At 46.2% G+C, this 26,435-nt stretch overlaps 1 protein-coding gene across 2 annotated transcripts in view; it reads left to right on the top strand.

The window, feature by feature from the left end:
- Nucleotides 1-4,799: 4,799 nt before the first annotated feature.
- The window catches only part of NOTCH2 (notch receptor 2), an 83,399-nt gene continuing 61,763 nt past the window's right edge, over nucleotides 4,800-26,435 (top strand). For both annotated transcript variants that reach the window (XM_069022331.1, XM_069022332.1), the window contains exons 1-4: nucleotides 4,800-5,014; nucleotides 14,435-14,516; nucleotides 24,112-24,371; nucleotides 25,049-25,384. In XM_069022331.1, the coding sequence (XP_068878432.1) occupies nucleotides 4,933-5,014; nucleotides 14,435-14,516; nucleotides 24,112-24,371; nucleotides 25,049-25,384 (760 nt within the window). In that variant the 5' untranslated portion in view covers nucleotides 4,800-4,932. The remainder of the gene's footprint in view (nucleotides 5,015-14,434; nucleotides 14,517-24,111; nucleotides 24,372-25,048; nucleotides 25,385-26,435) is intronic.

Genomic DNA, 26,435 nt, shown 5'->3' with positions numbered 1-26,435 from the left:
GGGTTTGACTTCTCCACTGCAGATACCCTGCCTGCACTTCCTGGACAGTCTCTGACCTGTCTGCCCAGATGTATTCATGGCTCTGCTTTCCCTGGAGCACTCATGCCACCTGCCCCAGCCTCTCCCCCGTCTTGTGCAGCATTTGGGTCCCCTGCAGGGCTGCCCCGGGGTTTGCCCACATCACCGAGCCTTGCAGAGCGTCACATGGCTGCTCCCAGCTGGCTGCATTTATGTCTGAGCTCACAAACCCACCGCAGAGGATAAAGCAGAAGCTGGGGAGTCCCTGCTCCCTGTGCACACCCCAGCGGGGTTGTTGGGCCCTGCCACGAGGCTTTCTCAGAGCTCAGGGCTGCATGGAGCAGTCCAGTGTGATTTTGAATCATGGCTCAGAAAACCCCTTGTGGCTGAGCCCCAGCGCTCTGCAGAGAGATGATAAACCTGTTTCCTCTGTCATTGCTTTTTTTTGGTCTTTTCCTTCCCTCTGCACCCCCCAGCCCTGCGGGTGCTCTCTAGCCACCCCAGCACACTCTGCTTCCCTGGCACGCTGCCCATGCTCACTGCAAACGGGATTCCCCAGCCCCACTGTGGCACAGCACCCGGAACAAAAGTGCACCCTCCCTTTCGGCCGCAACTGGGGCCCCCCCAAACTGGCAGCAGAGACAGGATTTGCACAGAAGATCAGAAAAAAACGTGCTCACTGGAGCCACAGTGACCCCAAATCCTACTCACTGGGACCTGCATGGCTTCCTGTGGTGCCCAAGCCTGGAGACGCTGAGCTGTGTGTGGCTCCTCAGGACCTTTTCTGGAGTTTCATGTTCCCCGCTTCATAGCCATGAGCCCCTATCCTGCTTTCCTGTGCCCCTACATGCATGGGGACCACACCTGATGGGAGCTGCGCCACATCATGCCACCAGAAGGGTGGCTTGCATGGGCTGTGCATGCACTGGGAGAAGAGCAGGATTTGCCCACTGCAAATCACTGCTGTAGCTACCTAGAGGCTGATGATTAAGAGGGAGAGTTACAGATTCCCTTTAATTCAGCCAGTCCTGGATACAGACTCAAAAAATGGAACCCAGTGATTGTGGTGAGCAGCTGCCTGTTCCTTGAGCCACGCCATCATTACAGAGCTGGCTGTGACCTGGAGGGTGACCACAAATCAGTGGATTCTTGTTGCATTGCATGCCCAGAGCCAGGGGCATTTCGGGAGCTTAATGGCCACTCTGTCCGTCAGACCAACTTTGGTAAAAGCTACACAACTCCATCTGCAATTTAAATACTCCAGGGGCTGCTGAGAGCAGGCAGCTGCGGGTAAGGCAGAGGGTACGAATTCCCCTGGCGATTAAGCAGCAGAGGCGGAGAAGGGAGCCCAGTGCATTCCTGCAGGGCTTGATGCAGGAATGCCTTTGCACTTCTCTGTTTCTTTTTAAGACCGGCTGGCAGGTAAGGTAATCATGGCATAAGCCAAGTCATGTGTATGTTAAGAGTTTGCAGATGAGCCACAGGACAAGCTATTTGTAGCACAGGCACAAGGCTGCCAGCCCTGAGGATTTTGTTGGAAGCTTCTCTCCCTCCTGCTTTTCTTAAACCTCTTGGCTGCTGACATCCTGTAACTGAAATACCCTCAGCTTCCATTTTAATGGGGTTCCAGCTTTTCTGTTCACAAAAGAGAAAGCTGTGACATATGACTCAAGCATGCTTGTCCTAAGGACCCCAGATCAGGGGCAGGTTAAGAGGCAACACTTACCTGGGATAACATGTAAAATACTGGGATATAAGATAGGCATTGGGGTGTGGGCCTAACTGAGGTCTGAATGCCTGAACCGCTGTCAATGTCACTGAAATGTTACTGCAAGAAAACACAATTTATTCTGAGCAAGCCAATACAAAGCTGTTGAAATCAGCAGTTCCTCCAAGGCAAAGGACAGTACTGCCATGACCCACACCGACCAGCTACAGACACACAAAAAGCACCTCAGAATGCATTTTCATTGTTCAAATGCATTTTGCTTTCTGCGAGGAGAGCGGGGAGAGCACTGCAGAGCCCTCAGCATGTCTGCCTGTCAGAATTCCCTGGCTGCAGAGAGGTGGGGCATTTGGGATGTGAGGAGATGCTGCCCCTATGGGCTCTCCCTCTGAGAAAAGTGCATGGATGCTCTGTGGAGCAGGAACCAAATTCATGGCAGGGTGAGACTCTGAGTGAAGCCACAGAGAGGGCCTGATCTCCCCCAGTCTTTGTCAGATGAAGTGCCAGGATTTCCCTAATTGCTGGAGCCATTTAAATAACTCTGCCGTGGATATGGAGCCTGTTCAGCTCTCCTAATCCCTCCACTGGCATCGCTTCCAGTGCCAGAGCTCACCCAGCCCTGTGCCAGGCACTCTGCCTGCCTCCCCTTGCCACCCTGAGCAGCCAGGGCTTGGTCCCCGCACATGGGTGAGACACTCCGTTGGCAAAGAGGAGCAAGGCATGGTCAGAAACCAGATGGAAACTGCAGGAAACCTTGCCAGAGCTCTCCAGTTCCTGTGTCAGCTGCTGGTCTTCTCTGGGTGGGAAACTGGGGGTGAGGTAGTGTGTAGTAGGGCTGCATGAAGATGAAGAAATACTGAAACACATTTTCAACTCTTCTGTATAGGATTTATTGCTTAATGACAGGATCATGAGGATGATGGGGAGCTCATTGAAGAACTTTGACATGGGAACACAGTGGGGCCCATGTCCCTGTCCCTTTCTGCTCTGCTTTGTGCATTCCCTCCTGGCACAGGCAACTCAGCTTGCCAGGGCAGCCAAGAGCAGCTTGGCCCTCACCTTCCCAGCAGCAAAATCCACTCTGTCCATCCGGATGCAGTCACTCCCAGCCTCTATCATGTAGAGGACCCACTGATGGCTACTCTCATCCCTTTTATCTCCCCAACAGAGCTGCCATGGGACGCTCTCTCCCATGAGCAGCTGAATCCATGTGCACCCATGAGGGCAAGGTCAGAGTGGAGAGAGAAAAGCAAACAGCAGGTTCCCCAGACCCGCAGGAGGGAAACAACATCTTCCCTCTTCCTGGCCAGATTCTCCCAGTGAGCCTCAGCTTCCAGCTGGAGCTGCTTGCTTCCAAGAGCTGTGCCAGGGAGGCCGTGGATCCTGGCCGCGTGCTGGGGCTCAGAGCCCTGTGCTCAGGCAAAGTGAAGCAAAGTGGAGGATGAGCCACTTCAAGGTCGGGGTGATAAGTAATGCTCAGCACTGAGGGGAGCTGGAAAAGGCAGCTCTTGGTGAAACACCAGAATTCTTCCTGAATTTGCACTCAGGAGAGGATCCCCAAGCCCCTTTTGTTGTCAGATTCCCTGCCTGTCCCTCCTCAAACTCCCAGCTTGGCTTTGTCATCATTTTAACTTAAGTGCTGGTCAGTGCCACCCGTCATTTTATATGTGGAAAGTTTTGGGGCATACTGGGGGTCTGGCCTCCACCTCAGCAGGTGAGGAGCTGCAGGGAGGGCAGTGTGCCAGGAGCAATCCTGTGGAATGGCCGTCATGGCTGTGAGGCACAACTGTCTGCCCACAAGCAGCTGTTGGAGCGGCGATGGGAAGCTCTGGCAGCTGTGCAGGATGGTGGGGGAGTTGTCAATGTGTTGCACTGGAATACCTGGAAAAATCATAATGGGGTTAGGGCACTGACTGTCCAGCCCCATGCTTGGGAGGAACTCCGGGATCTGGAGAATTACGGGGGAAAACAGTGAGGTTTATTCATTGCCCCCTCTCTCCCCCAGACCCGGTACAATCCTGCCTTCACGGCCAGGCTGCCATGTCAGCACGGCACACAAAGGGCTCTCAGTCCTCGGGAGTCTGAGCCAGGGCAGAAGGATTTTTAACGCTTTAAATGATAGCTGAGGACTGGGAGGGATCTTGAGGCTGAATCCATCTGCTGTCCTCCTGAGACCTCTTCCGTGGGAACTCAGGTCCTCCTCCTGGGCATTTGCAGCAGGAGCAGCTGTGGGGGTGAGCCATGGGGCAGTGAGCTTGTCCGTCTGCTCCAGAAGATTCCCTGCTCACTGGGGTGAGCCTTGGTGGCTGAGGCTGGTTTTGGATTTCCCATCCCGATCTGGGGAACACTCCAGATCCCTGCCCAGCAGCTGCCTCCACCCCACATCTGAGCGAAGGGCAGCGCAGCATGTCAGGTGGACAGCCCCACTGTCCTCCCCTGTGGGTACCGGCCACTGTCGCCATCACCCCGCAGGGGCACGGCGTGTCCGGCTGCCCTCACCCTCCATTCCCCCACCCTTGCTGCCATCCGCTCCTATCCCCACTGCCCCCCATCATCCCTCCTACCCACGGTCCAGCCTCCTGTGCCCCCATCCCGACTGTTTCCTGTCGTGCTGCACGCATCCCTGCACTTTTCCCCCGCTGCTCTGCACCATTCCCGATGCCCACGGCTCAGCCCCTAGGGCCCCCATCCTCACTGCCTCCCCTCCACTCCCATCCCCGGTGTCCCCCATGGCCGCCCATCCCCACGGCCCAGCCCCGCTCCCCCATTTCCCCCATGGCCGCCCATCCCCACGGCCCAGCCCCGCTCCCCCATTTCCCCCACCGCCCCCATCCCCACGGCCCAGCCCCGCTCCCCCATTTCCCCCACCGCCCCCATCCCCACGGCCCAGCCCCGCTCCCCCATTTCCCCCACCGCCCCCATCCCCACGGCCCAGCCCCGCTCCCCCATTTCCCCCACCGCCCCCATCCCCACGGCCCAGCCCCGCTCCCCCCTCTCCCCCTTCCCCTCCTCGTCCCCGCCCCTCAGTCCCCGCAGGGCGGGCGCCCCCTGGCGGCGGCACGGGAGGGGCGGGGCGCGGAGCGGCGCGGCGGAGGAAGCGGGGGCGGCGCGTGCGGCCGTGTCCCTCCGCGTGGGGCGGGCACCCAGATCCCTCCGCCGAGCCCGTGGCGGCGGGAGCGGCCGTGGCCATGGCCCGCGGAGCGGGGCCCGCGCTCGCCGCGCTCCTCGCCCTGGTGCTGGCCGTGCTGCGCCGCGCCGAGCCCGCCGCCGGTGAGTGCCGGGGAGCGCGGGAGGGGGGGGCTGCGGCAGGGCTCCGAGCGAGGGGCGGCGCGGGGGGGACCGGCCGCTCTATCCCGGCGTCCGTGTCGCCTCCCCGCGCTGCCGCCGGGGAAGGGCACCGGGGCCGGGTGACATCGCGCGGGGGGCCCGGGGCCGCCGGCGCTTTGTGCGAGCGGCCCCGAGCCGGGCGGGGGCGGCGGGCTGAGCCCCGTGGGAACGGCGCTCCCTCGGGAGCCGCTGGCCGGGGGAGCCGCGGAAGCCGCCCCTGGCTGGCCGAGCGCGGCAGTGATGGATGCGCTGCTCCCGGGGAGCTGGGGGGTCGGGGGTTCAAAGCACGAGAGGGAAGGCTTTGCGGCGCCCGTCGCTTCGCATACCTGCGCACCGAGCCTTTGTTGGGGACATTCCTGCACACACAGAGGGAATCTCTGCGTGCCCTCCTCCTCATCAATCCAGGCGCGATGAAGCCATGTGTGTACATCTGAGGGAAGTGCCGCTTTTTGTCACTGTTTCCCCTTGCACGCTGGCGTTTGCATTATATTTGAAGCTTGTCTGGAGCGCTGGTTCATAGCCATAACTGGTTGGTTCTGATGGAAATCTCATGGCACTTCCAGCAGCTCCTGCTCCCGGAGTAAAGCTCGTGCAGTCTTGAACCGCGTTAAAGCTATCGAGGACCAGCAGTCATTGATTACTTGCGTGCCTTCTCATTCCTTCTTTTTACTCTTGAGAGGCTGGGTTGCTTTTCAGATGACTTACAAACAGTGCAGCAATGGGAGAGAGTGTTAGTGGAAGTTGTTAGGGCTGAGCAAGCAAGACACTGGTATTTTCAGTAGTTTTGTTGTTCAGTATGGTTTTGGAGTGGAAAATGCTGTATGCAGAGTTTTAACCACTTCTTGCTGGTTTGAATAAGAGTAGTTGGGTCAGTCAATCGATCTGTTTTGACTTTGAAATGGTCAGTATTTGTCTCCTGGGAGAAATGTTGTTGGGTTTTTTTCCAGTAATCCCCTCTGAAAGCTGATTTAGTTTTGCTAATATGTTGCAAGAAGATGGTTGGAGTTAAAAGAAGCTGTTTCACAAGTGTGTTTCGGCTAGGTTTGTTCAAAAGGAAAATTAGAGGGCCTTTCAAGGGTAGGTGTCTTAGAAATACGCTTTTGTGGTAGTATAGACTTGTGGTGCATAGTAGCACTCTTATTTCTGGAGATGGCTTACACAGTCCAGTAAGATAGAAAAATACTTAATTTTCTAAAGACTAAATGTCACGTCCACTTAGTCAAACTGTACTTTCATATGAACAACTTAGCAGCTTATTGCTGGCCCTTTCCCTGAGGGGCCGAGAGAAGTAGCTGTGGCATCACCTGTTGTCACTTGCCTGGGCAGACACCTAAGGTGGTTGAGGTCATCCCATGCTGCCAAAATTTTTTGCCTTTGTGGGTGAAATCTCTTCCTGGTGCTGAACAAAGGCTGGTTGGCAGAGATGACAAATCCAGGCTGAAAGTGACTCCTGTTGTTCGTAAGATACTGACCTGCATCTGGTTCCTGGGAGTGGGAGCTGCGGCTTGAATTAATGGGAAAGGGAAAGATGAAGTCACTGAGAGGGTATTTTCAGGTGTATATTCAACTGGCTTGATGCTCTTGTGCAAGAGAGGGCAGGTACCTGATGTCAGCCCTCTTGGTCAATAAATAGGAGGCTTCTGGATGCACGGAGCGCTATGGTTTGGACTACTCAGCCTTGTCTCATCATGCAAGCCCCATGGTGTAGCAACTCGCTTTTCCAGTTTAGTTTTGCAAAGGGCTGCAGTTGAAGGTGCAGTAAGCTGGGGTGGGGCAGCAACACCTGCGCTTTTGGTGAGGATACTCACCTGATAATTGCTGTGAACCATTTGCTTCTCTTCTGATCAGGCAGAAAGATCCCGGCTGTTAAGCCCACCCTAATTACCTGCTGTCATTAACTCTGGTGCTCTGCCTTGCCAGGCTCTGCTGCCTGCCAGCCCGTGTTTCTAACAGGTTACAATCCATTTTTAATCGGTGCTGTGCTGGCGTGGACTGCAGTTTGTGGTCTTTAGTATTCACACAGTGAAATTTGAAGGATTTCAGATAATGCTGATAGTGCCGGTCTGCTTGACGTGGATTTGCTTATGGGAGAGCAAGTTTGACTTGATTTTCTGAAGGTGTTACCATCTATCAAATTTGTTCTTATCAAAGATGCTGATTTAGACTTTCAAAAGGGAGCATTATGAGAATCTGGCTAACTCACATCACTTCCTGCAGGGCATCACTTAGTCAGATTAAATATACGTGAAGATCCTCCTGCTCATGTTCTCAGGACTTGAATCCTTGGGAAAGGAGGACTCACGCCTCTGGTGGCATTTGGCATTCGAATCTCTTTCAGTGGATGGGTTGGGTTTTTGTCAGCTTCCACAGCTACTGCCCTCCCTCTTTTTTTCATTTGCTGCTGTTGCAACAAGTGGGTGATTCCCTTCAATAGGCTCTGGTCCTTTTCGGATTCTCCCATTTCCAAAACTGGTGTCTGTGCCATGAGAGGGTGTGGGTGGCTGGACTTTGAATCCAGGATGAGGTGTAGGTGGAAAAGCAGCAGCAGTCTGTTTCTTCTGGACTCGGGAATCTATCTTACTTAGCATCAAACCCAAGCAGTTACAATAGTAGCTCCAGGTGTAACATAATTTCCTTTAAATTTGTACTCTTGTCTAATTTGTACTCTTCAGTAGAGCATTGATACAGTGATTATTGTCACCGCTCCTTTGGGACGCCTTAGGGAAAGGTCATCCATGTTGTGGAAAAAAGAGCTTTCCTAAGCACATGTGTTGTATTCTCAGTTTCTCTGAATTCACTTTGAAATCATCTTGCCAACAGAAGTCAAGGGCTTGTCTGGGAGAAATACTGCTTATATCATTCTAAGCAGGGTCATCTGAGATTGGCAGAAATAATAGTTCATTCTGTTTAGAAAATAGTCTGTTCCTAGGGCACATGTCCTTTTTTTAGACTGCCATGGGGATGAAAAAAGAGCTTTGTATCTCAAAATGGCACGGGCGTCTGCTGTTTGTTCCATGCATCTTCCTCTCGTCTCTCTGACATCACCCTGGACGGCTGCGGAAGCGCTGCTCGGCACAAGCAGTGGGATAACATTTCTGCACGGGCAGACATGCTCAATGTTCAAATTAATAAAGATTTAGTGCTGCAGAATGACGGAAGACTTAGGAGAAGAGGCGAGCATGGCTCCTGACTGCCAGATTGCCATGGAAACACCAATACCTCTTCAGCTCTTTAATTGCCTTCCCTACATTTTTTTTGTTGAAAACTTTTTTTTTTCCCCTAAGTGCTTTATGTTGCAGTTCTGGATTTTAGGCATTTTGGCTTTGTTTGGAAAACTGCAAATGGGGGAAAGCAGAGAACAGTAGCTGTATGAGGAGATGGAGAATATGGTGGCTGACAGCCTTTCAAACTGTGTTACAAGTTCATCCTAAATTCAGTATCTATTATAATGTGAGTTTTTATCAATAGTTTTCAGCAGCAGCAGTGTCACATGAACTGCAGCTGCATCTGATACAGATATCAGTGTTTCTGCAGCTTCCTGGGCCTAAGACCCTGATGATGAAAGACTTTACCTCTACCTGTGAATCTCCAGGATGCTTCCCAGCTCTGCTTTTAGGAAGGTCAATTGGTAGATTTTTGCTGATCCTAAATGTTTGAAAGAGAGATTTGAACCAGATGATGGCAGGTCATGGGGTTCTGCATGTCTGAGAGCTTCATGTAGTCAGATTTGCTATTGGCATCCTCAAATTTAAAAAAAAGCAACCTGATGAACTTCTAAAGCAGAACTTCTTCATGGTTACAGGCTTGTTCTTCTCAAATCCAGTTAAATATTTTCTTTTCAAATTTTTTGCACTTGCCTAGAGAATTTGTGAAGGAAATACAGATATTAGAGTTTTCTTTCCCAAAAGGTATAGGTTGTTGTTTGAGTGCCTTCTCACTCCTCTGAGCTCTGCTTAGCTTCTCAGTTGATGAGTCTTGCATTATCCAATTGATTTCAGGCTTTTGTGTGTAAAAACAGTGGAGATGTCTTAATCTGATTAAAGCAATTCACTTTACAGACTATTTCCATGCCCTGTAGACAAGCTTTGTCTTTAACTACTACCCTCTGTGTGAAGTGCAAACTGGTGAGCTTGTTTAAATTCCCCAAATGTTAATGGTTTCTAAATCTGAGCTGAGTATAAGTTTTTACTGCATTTTCACAGTAAGGATTTTTACCAGTTTGCTTCCTCCCCCCTCCATGTGCCTGCCATAGGATGATCTGTTCTTCAGAAAAAAAAAAAAGCTCATTTTTAGCTAGCTAGTATTTAGCTAGGTATTTACTAGTGGGTTCTTCCCTGCTATATAATCTCACTGGAACTGTAATCTCTTGAGGTTAGTGAATAGCGTAATTAGTCCTTTGTGGTTTTCCTCCAAAATTTGGTTATCTTTGGGTATTCTCTCCATATGTACAGTGCTGCTTACTCCTTACCACATCTTCCAGCGGTTTTTTGTGTGCTGTGCAGTGCTGCTGTGGAAGCATTTTGTCCCTTTCTGCACATCGAGGACCTTCCTGCAGAATGTACCTCATGTTTCAGCATTAACTGCTTTTTTCACGCTCTGTTTTTCCTGAAGGGAATCAGCAGCTGTCTTTCTCTCCCTTGGAATTTGAGACCCCCTTGGTTTGTTGTGTAATTGGTGTTTCTGGCCATGCTGATGGTCGTCCTCTTCAGAGCTGATCCACCTCTGACAAGCAACCCTGAGCATTGGATTTTCCATGCGTTTTGTGTTGCTGTTGTTAGAGGGCTTCAAATCCTTTTTCCTCCACTCCCTTAATACATAATAGCTAGCATGGTTGAAATGACAGGCTGTTTCTCATGAATCTCAATCGAGACAGAAAATTCACTGACTGCATAAAGGTTATAGAAACCTATTTTGTCCTTCAGCTTTCTGTCTAATCTTAAATGCATTTTTAGCTTGACTTTTTTTCTATGTTCAAGTAGGTTGTTTTCCACCCACTCCCACAAGAGAGCTTTTGAACTTATGGACAGGCTTTAACTACATAGGACAAAGGTCTCGGTTCCGATACTGTGTTTCTATGAACATAATGAAATGCTTATGGACAGAAAGAGGAGAGAGAGAGAGACACATATAGTGTCCTCCCAAGGAGAAAGCTGTACCAGCAGCTCAGCTGCATTCTCTGCTGGGACATTACTCTCCCCTTATTTAAAATAAAACCTTTGGTACAGAGCCTGCACCTTCTGAGAGGCAGGATAATCGACCACAAAGCTACAGGAAATCAGCTTTATAATGTCTCTTTCGTGCAGCATTAATTGTTTTGGTGTTTTTCATTTCTATTTCGGCTCTACTTTTTGTGAACTTGTGGGCAAGGAGTTTAGTGGCATTACTTTCCTTTGGGTAGTTACAACAAAGCCCTTTCAGACTTGCTCTGGTAATGGCTTGATTTCCCTATTGCAAAGTTCTCCTAAAAGCTCAACTCTGACAGAGCTTCTGATCTTAATCCTACACTATTTCTTTTAATTTTATAGCCCAGAAAATATTTGAATTTATAGAAGGCAGATGAAGTGTGGAAACCAAATCACAATGTCCAGATCATCTTGGCATTGTAAAGAGCACTGAGGCGGAATGAAAACTTTTCTTTTCCCCCTAGATTTTAGCTGTCTCTTTAGCCAGAAAGAAAAATTAAATCTAGGTGGAATTGTGCTCCAGTTGTGAGCTTTGGATTTGGATGTCAAAAATCACAGCATTCCCTATAGTGTATCTTGTGCTCATTTTACAACAGTGGTTATCTGGTTTTCCCTCTGGCCTTGGAAAATAGTTTTAATAGGATGTTAAATGTCAGGTTAGAGTTTGCATCTCAATGCAGGCATGTGCAAGGGTTTGTTTGGACTCCAGGCTGGGTAGTATCACTTAGAGTATTCACCCTGCCTGCACTCAAGAGCCCTTTCCTGAGAAGTATCCTTCAAACTTGGCTACAGTGGCTGTAGAAATTGGGTACTCCTGAAATGGCCTGCCCTCTCCATGAGAAGCCAGTCTTTTGAAAACCATGGGGTGTCTTCCCAATATCCCTGTAATATGCCTAAAATCCATGAGGCTAACCCACCTTCTGGCAGTCTCGGTGGTTTTGCCAGGCTATGGCAAGCCCAGAAAACCACCCAACAATTCACCATTTCTGTTTGTGTTAAACACTGAAGAAAACTGTCAAAAGCAGCTGTCAAAGCCTTGACAGTGTTCTGATGCTGTCTATATATGGCTTCTAGAAAAGTGGCTTTATCTTTTCAAGGCAAGGCTGCCTTCTCTCATGCTGTACACACCAGAGTATTTCCAGTTAACACAGTGCATGTAGCAAAACAAACTTTTTGTGCTGGCTGAGGTAGAAGGTAGTTTCTGGTACTTTTAACTTTCGATCACAACATGGTAGAGTAGCAAAGAAGTAGCTTTTGAAGTGAGTTGTGTTGAAATGCCTTGGTTTTGCATCTGTTGTGAAATTATGAAAGATATAGTGAAATACAGGAAGACAGTGCTTTGTGCACAGAAATGCTAATTTTACTGTGAGAACTGTAGTCTTCTATTTCCCTTGTGATTTCTTTTTTTCCAAGAGAAGTCACATGACTCTTTAATACTTATTTTAATGTAGAATATGGTTACATTTACATTCACTTCAGCTTTAGTTGCATTTCAAAGTGTTTCTGTTCAGCCTGTATTAGTCTAGAGATGAAAAAGTACAAAGTATTTTTGTGTTTTCTTGGCTTCTTTCACTTCTGAATTACTATAGGCAAAATATATATTTAAAAGTTTATTATCCCATTGTCTCTGTGAAAGAACTGTAAAGGCTGGTAGTAGTTTAATGACCTGCTAAACAGCAGTTCAAGGTGGGAATAATTTGTCAAAAACCTGAGCAAAATGAATCATTACTTTGCTAAAGCCTCTCTGCTGTGTCTGTATTTGGCCGAGCAAGCCAAACTGGAATCCTTGATTTGGATCCTTACTGTGACCCCAAAAGCCATCAGCCTCTTGTTCCCCTCCGTGCAGTTGTGCTGGAAGGTGTTTTTGGCCAAGTGCTGGTTAAGCTTTTACTATGTGGGTTACAAAATCAGCTGGCTGCTCAGTTCTCACTGGGGACGCGGGTACTCGATGAGATTACAAAATTGTGTTTGAAAGCATGAGCACAAAAGAAATAATCCTCTGAGTATTTGCTTCACTGGCTTGATTGGTGTGAAAAGAATGAAAATTCAAGGTAGTGAGATGAGAATACCAAGCTTGCTTCCCTTCCTGGCTCTCTGAAATGTGGCACGGCTCGCTTTCACCCTCCTCCATTTCCCCAGAGTAGCCAGGGTGGTGGGAGTCGTTGGAATCCTGACACTTCCCCTTGGACACAGTGCAGTTTCTCGTGGACACGGTGTAACCGAGCCCTGCTAACTAGAGCTAATCTTTGCTGTGAAAACAAGCTGCTGCAGTGTTAGACAGCAGCAGATGAAGTTTGGAGTCAAAGCCATGTGGAGGTTGCGGTTAAATGGGATAGAAATTGTCAGACAGGTGCAAGTCAGCGTGTTTCTGCCCGCTGTGGGGGGGAATGCCATGCAAAATCCGTGTTAATATTTCTGTCGCTTAGTAACCCTGACCTCAGGGGTTATCTGAAAGGGGCTCAGAGTGGAATTTTGTTCATTTCCTGAGAGCTCTGCAGAAGCAGCACCATCCAAGTGCCCCTTTTTCAGAAATCGAGTTAACAGCAACTAGCGTACTTGTATTGTGGGAAACACTGATAATTTTCCTGGGGAGCTGGGTTTAATTTAACTGTATTCTCTGTAGGGATTGCAAGTGTGAAACGTTCCTATAGTGCCTTGTAGTGTGTGTGACCTGTTTATGTGCTCCAGGGTTATTGAGAAATAACACTTCAAGCCCTGGACAGCAGAACTGGAGTCTGTTCCAAGTTGTCCAGTTGCTGGACTGAATTTGGTTTGGTTGCAGGGAGAACTTAGTGGGACTGCTGTGTTAACTCTTCTGTTTCTGAGTCTTATTCCTTAGTCACCAGCATATCGACCTCAGTGGTGGTTTGGACCAGTTTTCCCTGATGCCCTTGCTGAGTTTGTACTGAAAATTTAATACCACTTGAAGAAAGGAAAAGCATCCTTAAAAAAAAAAAAGGGGGGGGCAGTCAACCCTACAACAGCTGGCTCACAAGTAGGCAGTTTAGGTGGTTGGATATTATTGATGCCTCTAGGTGCCTTTAATTAAGATTGGTTAAATGCTTTCCCAAACGCAATAAGGTTGCGGAAAGGGGATCTGTAAAGGCATGGAAGTGTGTGAGTTTGGGGCCAGGAGACAGAACTGGAGGCTGGGAAGAGCTTGTGACTTCTTGGTATGTGGATAAGCTTAGGATAGGACCCAGCTGATCTGGTTCTGAGAGCTTTATCTGGTAGTTTGGTGCTATTGGAATGTCAGGCTGTGGTCTAGGTGGACTGCCTAAATTTTTGTGGTTCCAAAGTGCCCTCTGCTCCTGCAGAGTTTCCACAGTTCTCACCCTTCTGGTCACTTCGGAAACAGCTACTGAGTGCATAATGTCCCTGTGAAGGGAAAAACACTTGCCAGAGCTGGAGGTTCCATCAGGACAGACTTCACTAGAGCTTCCAGTAGACTTGGATAAAAATTTACTGGCCCTGAGCTGTGTCATACTTAACGCCTTTTTAAATACACAGCAGTGAAAATGTCAAGTTGGAGTTACAGAACATCTCCTCCTTAGAAATACCAAATTCTTTGCTGAAAGTTGTTAACAGCTCTCGTGTTTTCCACTTACTCGCAAACATGATCCTGTCTGAAATCAGAGTGCCACAACAGTACATGTTGCAGCAAATTCTGGATTGCTGGTGACATTCAGTATGTCAGCTCATGAGGGTCACATGCCCTGTTTCAGTGCCTGGTGTCCCTAGAGATAGAGAAAAAGAAGGAAAGGATTTGAGACAAAATATTCTGGAAGAAGGCTTAGGAGTAGCTGCTTTGTATTTCAGAGAATTTCAGTCCAGAATTTTGATCAGAAAGCAGTGACTGAGGACACTCAACCCAAAGTACGCAGGTGCTGACATGAATGTCTTTGCAGCTTGCTGAAATTACTGCACACTTTGCTTTGAAAACCTACCTTAAAGAAATTCTGGAAAGATTTGGTTGCCTGATGAACAAATCTGTATTTGATTCTTCTTTCAGTCTGGCTCTTTTGATGCTGCCAGAGATGAAATTAAACTATGTGATAGTGTCTTTGTTTTTGTTCCAGTCCTATAAAATTTTCATTCTCCCAAATATGCTAATGAAGCTTTGACCTGACATGTATTGTGGCTACAGGTTTGATGGTTGTTTTCTTTTCTTTCCTTTCAGCTCTGCAGTGTATGGATGATTCCAAGCCATGTGTTAATGAGGGAAAGTGCATTCCATATCAAAATGGTACAGGATATTGCAAGTAAGTTGGTTTCATTTCTAATCAATTTAATTACCCATTTTCTTTCCTTCAGGATCCTAGCCAGGAAGGAAATGTGAATTTTAAAGATTTTTTACTGGGTTCTTTCAGCCTAACAGTTTTAGCACAGTTGGTGTTTCTTTATAATACGCTAGTTCTTGTGTGCTAGCTTTTTGTAATGTAAGAAATCTGGAATTCTTGTTCACTATTTGGGTTTGGATCTTGTGAGTTGGATTTCTTTGTACTGGGTTGGGAACTGAGGTCAAACCAATCATAGAGGTAAACTCTGTACCTTGTTTCCAGACCCACAAGCTAAGTTGAAACTTGCTCTCCATCTTATAGCTTGCCTTACTTTATAAACCTTCAGCCTCAATTTGAATATTTTTGAGGTTTTTCAGAACTATTCTGCACTCTGAGGTGTGCCAATTCCCTTCTACTGCTTGAGAGCAAGTAATACCTGTGAGTTGCTAAAACACACTAACAAACCCCCCAACCAAACATCCACATTTGTTTTCATCATGTAAATTGATTTTGGTAAATGTTGACACCCTTCTTCAATGGTGCCTTCACTTTGTTGCTGCATGGGAAGCTCATCAGCAGGAGCTTTGGCAGGGTGTGTGTTATCTGGAGAATATCACATCTATTTAAATGCAGTTCACCTTTCAAACTGCAGTACTTAGATTTTTTTTTTTTTAATTGAAGTGATATTTTGCCAGAGGATGAATCCTCTCTTTTTGGCTGGGTTAATTTACTATGTCTGCAGTAAACAGATTTTCTAAAGGTTGTTTACTTCATCAGTTCAAGTTGTGTCATTTTCTAGCATGCTAAAACATTATCTTAATGCCAGCATTTTTTAAATGTTAGTGAATTTTCTTTGTTGATTTAGCTTGGCTAACACACAGCTCTGCTCTTCACACTTCTCTACACTTCCATCTTCCCTAACCACAACCTTTAGTTCTCTATTAGTGTGGTACATAAAGCTCAATGTACTTAAATTGCACCTGTGGCACACAAAGGGGAAATCAAAATCTAATTTGAGGTTCTTCTCAGCTTCGAATCAATACCTGATGTGCAGAAAGGCCACAGAAAAGCAAACATGTAACTTGTTATTCCCTGTAGGTTTCTTCTAAAACTTCTAACTCTTGCTGCTTCCTATTCTTTTCCTTTCCATGCTTTTATGTTGATGTCAACTTAAATGAGCTGCCCTGCTGAAAAGAGAGCTGGGAGGAACTTTTTGTGCATTTCACTTGTATTCTAAGAATGAAACAAGAAATAGGTGTCTTTTGTAGGTCTTTCTGATGTGTACTTAAGCATGCTAGTCTGGAGCCAAAGTATGTAGGTCACAATAAAGATAATAAACAAGACTGGTATTGATATTGGTGCTGCTTGTACCTTCCTAAGGACATTTTCTCCAACTTGTGTGCTCCTCTTAACCATGTCTTAACAATTGTTTTTTACAGCCTAAACTGGTTCATCTGATTGGCTTCTGCACTATTTGTAGTGCAGTCCAGATCTTGACACATTTCCCTCATTACAGTGGCAGCTTTGACCACTGTTACATTTTTTTAGCACACGTTTATAACTCTAATGTTGCCTTCTTCCTTGTGCAAAGTGTTCTTGCAGGTTTTAAGCCAACCGCTTCTTCAAGAAACAGCTCAGTTCCTTTGCAGGTGCTATATTAAATGGAAAGGCTAATAGAGAACTGTATACAGAGATTAGTAAGTGTCTGTTTTTTAGTTCTGGCTCAAGAACACTTTTTTTGCAGAAAGGAAGGAAAAAAGTAGCAAAACCTACCTCAATTGTGGAGTCTCTACCTTTAGCAAGCTGATTCTTAGCATCCTGTTTTGGTTTTAACTTTTTTTTTTTCTTTCCTGCACTATGAGGAACTCTGAATAGGGGAACTTTCTATCCGGTTTAGTAACCTAAATGACTTTCTGAATTTTTGATGGCTGTAAGAGTAGAAATGTTTTGCTCAGGAAACGGAATTTATTACTAAAGCAAGTAGCTTGGCTTCTAGGTCTGCAGGATCTCTCAATGATTAGCAGCATCTCCACCCCTTCCACTTTTTTCAAGTTATCTGCAGTACTTCCTCTGCTGGGCAATAAGTTATTATAACAGGCTCTCTTCCACTTTCTGTATCTCCTCTTGGCTGAGTTGTTTGTTGTAGTGTGTGGTTGGATCATCCCGTCTGTCTTGCTGTCTCCTAAGAATCAAGTGAACTGCTGAGGGTGAACCTGCATCAGCAATAACCAAATGTGATAAGATATGAGTAAGCACTGATAACAAAACACCTAGTCTAGATATTTGGCCCAGCAGTGGATGGCAGCATATTGCTGAAGCAGCTTTCTTTGTCTGAAAATCCTGGGGCATCTACTCCATTAAAAGAGAAAGCTGTTTTCTGCTAAGAAACCTTTAGGATGGTGTATCTGGCATCTGTTATGGGAACAGTGATTGTGACCCTTGTGAGGAAGCCAGGGTTGGAGCTTTATCAGATTGCTCTTGTGAGCGCCCTTTAAGTAGCTCTGTTCCCCTGGTGATGCTGCTGGCCCATGGCTGTCATTCTGTGGCACTGCTCGATAGAGTTACTGACCTTCTCTGACCTTGATTTTATATTTAGAAAATTACACATTCCTGTGTTTGCATCTTCCAAAGCCAGATTTTTTGTGTGAGAGGTCTTTCTACACTCATTCGGCGACTCTCAGGGTGAGGATGCAGGCCTTATTCCACAGAATATGTCTGTATCTGTAGCAGCAGTGAAGGAGACCCATCCTTCCAAGCTTTCTAGGTCCTGCTGTGACAAAAGACAGTTTCAGTTTGGAGTTTGGCTTTGCTTTGCACTGTGATGGGTGTTTTGTTGTTGTGATGGGTGGGGTTTTTTCCTCAAAGCATCTCCAGGCAGCCTTTTACATGTTGAGGTGTCAAACATGAAGGAGCCTTCTTGCATCCTCTCACGTCCAAAGAGAAGCAGGGTAACAGTTCCTTGCTGCTTAATGCCAATTGTGACCATCACAGCAAAGCAATTTCTAGTCTCCCTGCTGCTGGATGATCGGGAAGATGCGGTAGGAAGAGTCCCTGGGACAGTGCTGTGAACTTGCAGCCTTTCTGCAGTTGCAGCAGGCTGGGAAGGAAGGTGTGGGTACAGGGAGCTGTTTCAAGGACAAGCAGAGCAGAGATTTTGGCATCACTGCCTGCTGTTTTCTGAGCACAAGGATCTGCTCTGCTGCAGGTGGATGTGGAATTGGGCAGTGCCTCTGCTTGGAATGGGGCAGGGCCCTAGAGCAGAGTCTCTTTACTGATTTCCCCATGTTCCACAGCTGTGGCCTCTCCCAGCTTCCCACCCCAGTGGCAAGGAGCAGAAACAAGACTGTGCCAGGGAGAGAAGCAGAAGTGGGAAGGGAGTTGACATAGGGGTGCTGCAAGATTTAGGGAGGAAACTGGGCATTGCTACTTCTTGTGCTTGGCAGGCTTTGACGATTGAATTTTTGACCTTAGGACTGTTGCAATTTGTGTATCCAGAAGGGATAGCTGTACTGCTGTGAAACCAAGTGCTGCTTTAACACTAAGGTCTTTTGTTGCTCCTGATGGTGTAAAAAACCGTCAGAGCTGTGCTTAGTCAAATGGGGACACTGGAGTGCCAAAAGGACGGTCTCCTTCAGCACATCCTTTCATGCCCCAAGCTGTCAGGGTTTGTACAGCTTTGTGTGCCTACCTTTCCTTCAAGATGGATCTTCATAAATGAATTTTTACTTGGATTTAAGAGGACTTCTGGGGCTGAAGGCAAGATCCTGGACTACAGAACTGCTTCTGAGACTGCAGCTGATATCTGCTTAGGATCTGTCTCAAGAGACTAATCTCTCCTAGACTAGTGAATGGGGAATACCCATAGGAGACCTTGTAGCAGGATGAGGTCTGAGAGTTTTCCAGAAGAGGCTAAATGCAGAAGTTGAGAAGTTGTCCCTTTCTGAGAATGGTCTGCCCTTTTCTGTTTCCTTCTGTCTCCTTTCAGAAGTTAAAGGAGACCCTTGAGACTAGGGTAGAGGAAAAAGGGGAGAGTACACGCACTGCTAGCTTAAATTCTGGGAACACAGTAGTGATTTTTCAGTCATAATTTTCTACTGTGCATTACCTGTGCATACCAAAAGCTCTTCAGAGCTCTCATGGGCAAAAAAAGCTGAACTAAACCTTGTCTGTTCAGACTATGGCTGCTGTTGCTCCATGGAGCACTGTGGAATGGTTCTCTGTAGAGTCACTTTCTGTGGACTGGGAACAATAGCTGTGTGCTGCTTTAAAGGCAGGGCAGGGAGGCCGTCCCATCCCATCGTTTGCATTCAAAGTATGACGCATAAATGGGCGCCTTGAGACATGGGAAGGAGCGTTTGTAAAGCTAACCAGAGAATCCTGTTCTCCCTCCTGAGAGGAGGTGTAGGTGTGGGAGTCAGAACCCCGGAGCCAGAGGGAAGTCTGGTTAAAATCTGTAACAAAATAGCTGAGACCCTTCTCACGTTAGTCATCAGACAGCATTTTTTCTCTCTCTGCGTCGAAGCATCTTCCAATCAAAGTGGAGGGAGTGTTGAGTTGAAGGGGGGAGAAGCAGGACTACGAGGAAATTCTTCCCTTCGCTTTTTAAATTAAAACCATCTGCTTTCTTCTGTGCATCTCCAGATGATATCATGGGCCTGAGTAGAAAACTCCCATGAAAATCAAACATCTGGAAGTCTGGTTAAAATTGTCTATAAGGTGCATTTGAAGACGCTGTCTTATGAATGTGCCCAGGCAAATATAGTACAGCAGATGAGGAAGTTTTTCCATCAGACCAGGCTTATTTTCCAGAAGTCTATTGAAAGCCGGAGAGAACTAAGTTTTGGAAGGTAGCTTCAATGTAGTTTCATGGCAGAAGAGTCAAAAGCACAGCTTTTTGTGAGTCTTCTACTTTGATTTGCAGCATTAGGTTGTTAGAATGAATGCAGCTCTCTGGACTTGTGGATGCTTCAAATTTGGATAAATACCTTAGTTTTGTTTTTACATCTCTTGTTTAGTTCCATGAGAGCCTGAGCTAAGGCAAATGCAGGCTGGAGCTGAAAAGGAGGAGGGGAAAAAAAAAAAAGGCTGAGCTCTAAAGTATTTGTGCTGGAAAGTAGCCCAGAGAGAGTAAAGGAGAAGCTTTAATTAGAAGCAGCTGCATAGCTGATGCAGCCCACAGGACATTTTCCCATTTCAAACTCTCTAGCTTTCAGAAATCATGATTTGAATTAAGTTATATGTGAAATTTGTTCTTAAAAGATTAAATTCCTGTTGAAGTAGGTTAAGAGACCTCATGTGCTTCCAGAAAGTGCCAGAAAAAACTTCATCTTCCTGTTTCTTTTTCTGAGTGTTAGATGGAAAACTGAGGAGAAACAGTGGCTTTTATTTGGAAAAGATTTGGTTTCCTGTTCTGAGCATGTCATTTGGAGCTGACACAAGCTGCTACAATTTTAAGCTGCTCTGTAGACAAGTGGGTTTTTTTTCCTCTCCTAAAGAGAACTTGAAAGAGTAGGTTGGGATGAGAGCAGAGCAGGGGTGGTGGGAAGCTGGAGCTGCTGTTGAGTTTAATCATATCCTTTAAAAATGTCTGGACTTAGACTGCATGTTTTCAGTTTTTGCTTCTATTTTTAGAGAAACAATGTGGTGCCCAACATGAATCAGGAGCAAATATTTGCAGTTTGTCTACACCAACATTTAGAACTAAATTACAAGTATTTGTGCCTAGAAATGTTGATGACAGGAGACATGACTGAAAATCTGGACTGTAGGTTTTTTGTTCTTTAACATTCAAAAAGGATTGCACTGAATTGTTGGAGGGCAAAATAGCATAACTCTGTGACCAAGCACTTCTCCAGGAGGAGAACAAAATGGTGGGTACAAGGGCCATGTGTACCTGACCTACCATCTTTCCACATGCAGGCATGTTCCCTCTTCCAAATATAAAGAACTAAAGTTAAAAGAGTTTTTGCTGTTCCCTCTTGAAGTGCTCCCTCATGTTTTTCTGATTAGCTTCAGAAGATACCAGAACAAGCCTGGTCTTGGAGTACTCTTCAACTTTGTACCAGAACATTTGTGTACAAAATGCTGGGCTGTTTGTGGGTGATGGTTGTCTCAGAGCACACATCTCAGCTTTTCTTTTAATTCATACCAGAAATACTCTTAATCAGTGTTTAGGCTCCCTTCTCCCTCTTGTCTAGGGGCAACAGTTAAATGTACCTTCCAGTATCCCTGAGTGCTGGGGGTTGGAGAGGAGATACATTTTGGGGGTTTATTTACTTGTGGACAAAACCTGAAATGTTCCTCTAGACTTTCTGGTTTGCTTTACAGCCTTTAAATGAAAAAGCACTTTAGCACTTAAATTCTAGGTGTGTTTTGGTTTATTTTGTAGTTGCTGGTGGAGTGGGTGGTGTTGGAGGAGCTCTTGTTGGCCTGATGAGATGGCCTAGGTGGGGTTCTGTGAAGTTTTGGTTTGTTGCTCTTTCTTTCATGGTAAAGAGAAGTGCATGTCCTGTGCCTGCGGCTGTTAGTCCGAGGAGCTTGGTGTGCTGCTGCGTGGTGGTGATGAAACCAGGAGAAACCCCTATAACCAAGTCTTGTAAGACTTTTGGGACTGAAGTTCAGTTTGTCTTTACACAACCATCAGCTGCACATAGATGTCCAGAGACATGATTTAACTGTGGTTGCCCAGACGGTCTCTGAGCAGAGCCAGTGCACCATGTGCAGGCTTGAATGCCGTGGGAGTCGAGCAGTGCTCCAGCTTCTGGCACAGCTGTCTTTGCCGGGTGCCAGATTTCGATGTGATCCAGCTCCTACAAAGCCATGCTGTAGCCCGCTGGCGTTTGGACTGATTTCCAACCTGAAGCAAGGAGAGATTTTGGATGTTAAAGGAAGCCTATAGCACTGCTGTGGTTTAGGCCCAGAATACCCCAAGACTGCCTCTTGTGTGATGTGGCTGCAGCTCACGCTGACCCACAGCCTTCGGCTGTTACACTGAGGATGGCACAAGAGGTAGAGGATATTCTGCATTGGTATTGTCTCAGGATTTGCTTTCTGAAACTTTATTAATCCTTCCTTGCCCTGCAAAATCTCTTCTTTCATGTCTGTTCCTGGGTATGAAGTTGAAAGTATTAAGGTATGGTGAAAGGAGCCTAATTTGGGCGTGGGCAATGGTAAATTACAATTACGCACATATGACTTTCCTGCTTTAGACATATGGCTAAAGCTAGTTAATAAATTTTAACATGAGAAAAAACAGTTGTGGTCATCTAGTAATGACCCCTTGCATAACTTGGATAATAACCTCTCTGAATAGCTTTGTTTGAACTAGCGTGCATACTCTCCCTGAAACAGCCAATCCTGGTGTTCTTTTAAACAAGCATGAGTGATGGAGAAATTCCACTGCAACCTTAAATGCGTTGTTCCAGTTGTTTCTCTCTGCTGCTGAGAGACTGTGTGTAAGTCTGTGTCTGAAAATAAAGATACAACCCTTTTTCTAATTTGAATTCATCTAGCTTAAAGTTTTAAATGCTCAGTTCTGTTTTCCTGGTATCTTCTAAATTGGGGATTATTGTTAAATCTGTGTTTTATAGTGGATACTTGGAGCTTTTGATTAATTGTCTTGTTTCCTTTTCCCTTTGCTAATAGACTGAGCCACCTGAGCTTTTCATTGTGGCCAGAGTTTTCTAATAATCATTACTGTTGGCTTCTTTGAATTCATTTGAGTTCTTCGCTCTCAAAGAGCAAACACCAGAACTGATGTAATGGTTGTACCAAGCATTTATCGCGTGTAGCATAATCTCATTTATTCCCACTTGATATTTGCCGTTTGTACGTGTAAAGTATTCCTGGCCAAACTGTCACGCTAGGAATTTATCTGACTGTTAGGAACCCCCAGAGCAAGTGTGTTGTTCCCAGCTCAGTTTCCTGTTTTGGGGTAGATGCCCTATGTGTTTTGTTTCTAGATGTATGACTTTGCAGTGCTAAAGGGCATTTTGGATGCTGAGTGCCTTATTAAGCATGTTGCTACTATCAAGAACCTGTCTTCTCTCTTACCTACATATTTGACCAGCATTGATGTTTTCCATTGTTAATAATCAATAGATATGTTGAATAGCATAGTAACAAAGGCAGATTCCTGTAGGATTCTGTTTAAAACTTCATGACCATTCTTTGATTTTTCAGCTGGATTTTAGAGCCTGTCTGGTTAGTTGTGGGGTTTTATTGTGATGGGGTTTTTTTTTGGCAGTGGTGGTTGTTGTTGTTTGTATGGTTTTGCTTTTCCCCCCCTCCAATCTACAGTACACTTTTAAGTGCATAAGGAAAAAAGCAGTCTCTTTACTGTTACATTCCTATTTGAGGCCTAGAGAGTTTGTGTGCTTCTTGCAGTTGGAATCTCCTCCCTTTAGATATGAGTAACTCACTGATTTAATAATTGCCCCTTTCCTGATCTGGAACAAAGCATATCTAATGTTCACCTCTAATTTTTTTTACAATGAAATATGTTTTCTCTGGGGCTGTGTCTTGAGTTACTCGCCAGTTAGAGCAGGCAGCTGTGCACTACAGAAAGAGCTGCAAGTGGACAGTCCTGTGTGTTAGGTGTTATTTTTATCCAGTGTATTCCCTTGCAGCTTTCTGCTACCAGATAGAAGCACATGGAGCTGGGGGGGGGTTGGGGGGGGCGCACAGAGGTGGGCTTTGCCGGCTTGCTTGCCTGGATCCTCTATCTCTGGCAGTTAAATGGAAAATCCATAGTACAAAGGCCAGTTAAAAGATGGATTACAGCTGACAAGCGTAGTCAGACTGTATTGACATAAGTTTAGGTTAGAGAGAAGTAACTGCAATTATTCTGCAGTTGGAGATCTTTGTATAAAATATTGCCCTGGTTGTAGATAGTGTGTGTGTACTCGTTTTTCTGTGGGAGACAGAGGAACAATGACCTTGTCGTTAGGGTGCTAGCCAGGGGCGTGGGAGACCTGACTGCAGTGCTTGTGTTGCTATTTGAGTGCAGGCTTCAGCAAGTCCCAGTCCCAGATGCACTTATCAGCATGAGGATAACAGTATATTCCTGTCTCACGGGAGCGTTGTGGAGAAAGATCTGCTACAGATCTTCAGGTCCCCAGACACTGCATTTGCACAATGTTTATAAATATTTTTGGAAGATGGATAATACCTGGTGTTAATACCTTATTAAACTGCTTGATTTTCTTCTAAAAAAGGATGCTTGTCAGAATGGGAGTAGGTGCAAGTAATCGTTACTCAGCAGTTCTTTAACACTTAGGTTTTTACTGAAGTTTTGAAGGGAAGTACAAGAACAAGGTTCTGCATTTGATACAACTCTGACTGAATGTGGTATTTATTTTGCAGTGAGCGATTTCACCATTTGAACTTAAGTTTTCAGTGGTCTCACTTGAGACAGTCCCACAGGAAGTCCCTGTTACATGTGTGACGTCAGCCTTTAGGTTTTCAATTACGGCAAACTTCAAGGCCTTCCGTGGTCATGGGACTTCATTCCTGGAATCTTCCCAGAACAGCAAGGCTTCAGGTGGGACTGCTGCAATTCATTTCTTTTCTGCTGCAGGTGTCGAGAAGGCTTTCTTGGAGACTACTGTCAGTACAGAAACCCCTGTGAAAGCAATACCTGTAAGAATGGGGGAACTTGTGAAGCTGCATCCCTGATAGGAAAACCGACCTGCAAGTGTGCTCCGGGATTCACAGGGGAGGAATGTCAGTACTCGGAATCTCACCTTTGCTACGTGTCCCAGCCCTGCCTGAATGGAGGCACTTGTCACCCCCACAGCCAGGACACGTACGAGTGTGTCTGTCTTCCAGGTTTCACAGGTGGGCTTCTGCATTTGTACCTCCAGACCCCCTCCTTTGGGAATTGCTTCACCCTGGAATGTTCTGGGGCAGTTGTAATACGCTCTCAAATTTTCGAGCTCCAGCACAGGAAATGAGAGGAAGTCTAAATGACTTCATGACCAAAAAAAGCAAAGGGGAATAGGGAATCAGACTCCCTACCCTTTACACATAAGCAGAAAAATATTTGGATCTTGTGGGGTTGTCCACATGGGAAAACTGAATGCAGAAACTACTCTGGAGTGGCTGTTACACTTTGAATTCAGAGTCTAGTCTCTAGAAAAAAAAAAAGGAGCAAATTTGGCCAGCAAAATCTTTCTATGAGAAAACTATATTTTGATGCCTGAGGGGAAGCATGGGAATTTATTCCTTTCACTCTTGAAGGGGAGGTAGAAGAAGAGTGACTGTCAGTGTGTGTAGTATGACTTCAGGTCATTTTTATAAATCACAACATTCTATATCTTGCTGCAACCTGGTAAATTACTTCATACTGTAACCACAAATTAATTTTCATTTCAAATATAATATGGTAAAAGGCAGACATCAGTTTTCCTGTAATAATGTGAAGATTTAGTACACTAAAAAATTTGAGGTAGCCTGAAAGACATACTGTTTTCTACAGAAATAACGTTTTGTTAATCGGTCTTGATTTCCTGCAGGAAAGGAATGCCAGTGGATTGATGCCTGTACATCTCAACCTTGTGCCAATGGGAGTACATGCACTGTGTCTGGAAATAAGTTCTCCTGCACCTGCCTGGCTGGCTACACTGGCCAGAAGTGTGAGATAGATGTGAATGAATGTGCCACGCCAGGCCTGTGCCAGCACGGTGGGACCTGTGTCAATCTGCCCGGTTCCTACCGGTGCCAGTGCAAGCCGGGTTACACAGGACACCGCTGCGAGAGCGTGTACGTGCCCTGCTCCCCGTCACCCTGCATGAACGGGGGCACCTGCCATCAAACCAGTGACTTCACCTTCGAGTGCAACTGCCTGCCAGGTAACGCTTCAAAGAGCTTGGGTTTGTAGTCTTGTCACTGCTCTCCTGTCTGTGTTCTTCCAAAAACTTGTCTCGGAGTTTCTGTGGGATATGTGTGCAATGTCAGGTGGAAGGGAGAAACTTCAGCAGGGTGGGAAGCTCTGTAGGATGTTAATTTGTGAGTGCTGGGGTTTCATGATGCAGAAAGGAAGGAAAGGGAAGAAGGTTAGAAATGACAGATTTCTTTGGAACCCAGTTAGAGTCAGAGAATCAGATAGGTAAAAACTATGAGGTAGATTCAAGGAGATTAGGGTGGTATCTCATAATGCCCATTTGGAATGTGAAATCTACAAACATAAACATCTACCAATACGTAGTTTTGTGTCAGTAAAGGCCTCCGTTAACTTCAGTGTTTGAATGCAGAATGAACATGTGTCTTTCTCCTTCTCCATCTGTTCCCATAAGACACACCAAGTTCTATTCTTTTCTTTTTTTCCTTCTCCAGTTCCTCCAAATCTAACAAGATATCAGTTCCAACTCACCACACCCTTTTTGTCTCCAGATAAATTTTGATTGCTTGTTTTTTGATGCTGTTAGCTGCCCTGAGTTCATGCACAGCAGGGGTGGCACGCTAGCTCAGGATCAGGGGCTGCATTGGTTTCGTGTCAAGCTGTGCTCCAGTCACCACGGCACCCATCTCTACACATGACCATGTGTCACCTGGTTGGGATGGTGGTCTCATCCCATCCTCCTCCCTATCCACTTGTCATCCTTGACCACAGGGCAGTACTAGTCGTCTTTGCATATCAGGGTATTTTTAGGCTGATTTTTTTTTTTTACTGAGTAATTCAACTCCATGGGAAACTGATTGTTTGGAAATGCTTTTGACTAGACTTCCTACTTGAGTGTATTGCAGTTTGGCACACACAGACTTGGTGTGTGGTAATCTAGAAAAGTAAACTCCATTCCCATAAGCATGTCTCTGTTGTTATTTATGAGAAAGATGTAGCTGCCCTATGCTGTTTAGGATGAATATAGAGTGGCTGTGTTCTCATGAGGATCATCTGGAGTC

Source organism: Aphelocoma coerulescens, chromosome 8 (genome assembly GCF_041296385.1).
Source record: "Aphelocoma coerulescens isolate FSJ_1873_10779 chromosome 8, UR_Acoe_1.0, whole genome shotgun sequence".
NCBI classification, from domain to species: Eukaryota; Metazoa; Chordata; class Aves; order Passeriformes; family Corvidae; genus Aphelocoma; species Aphelocoma coerulescens.
This window is presented reverse-complemented; position numbering and strand designations above follow the sequence as displayed.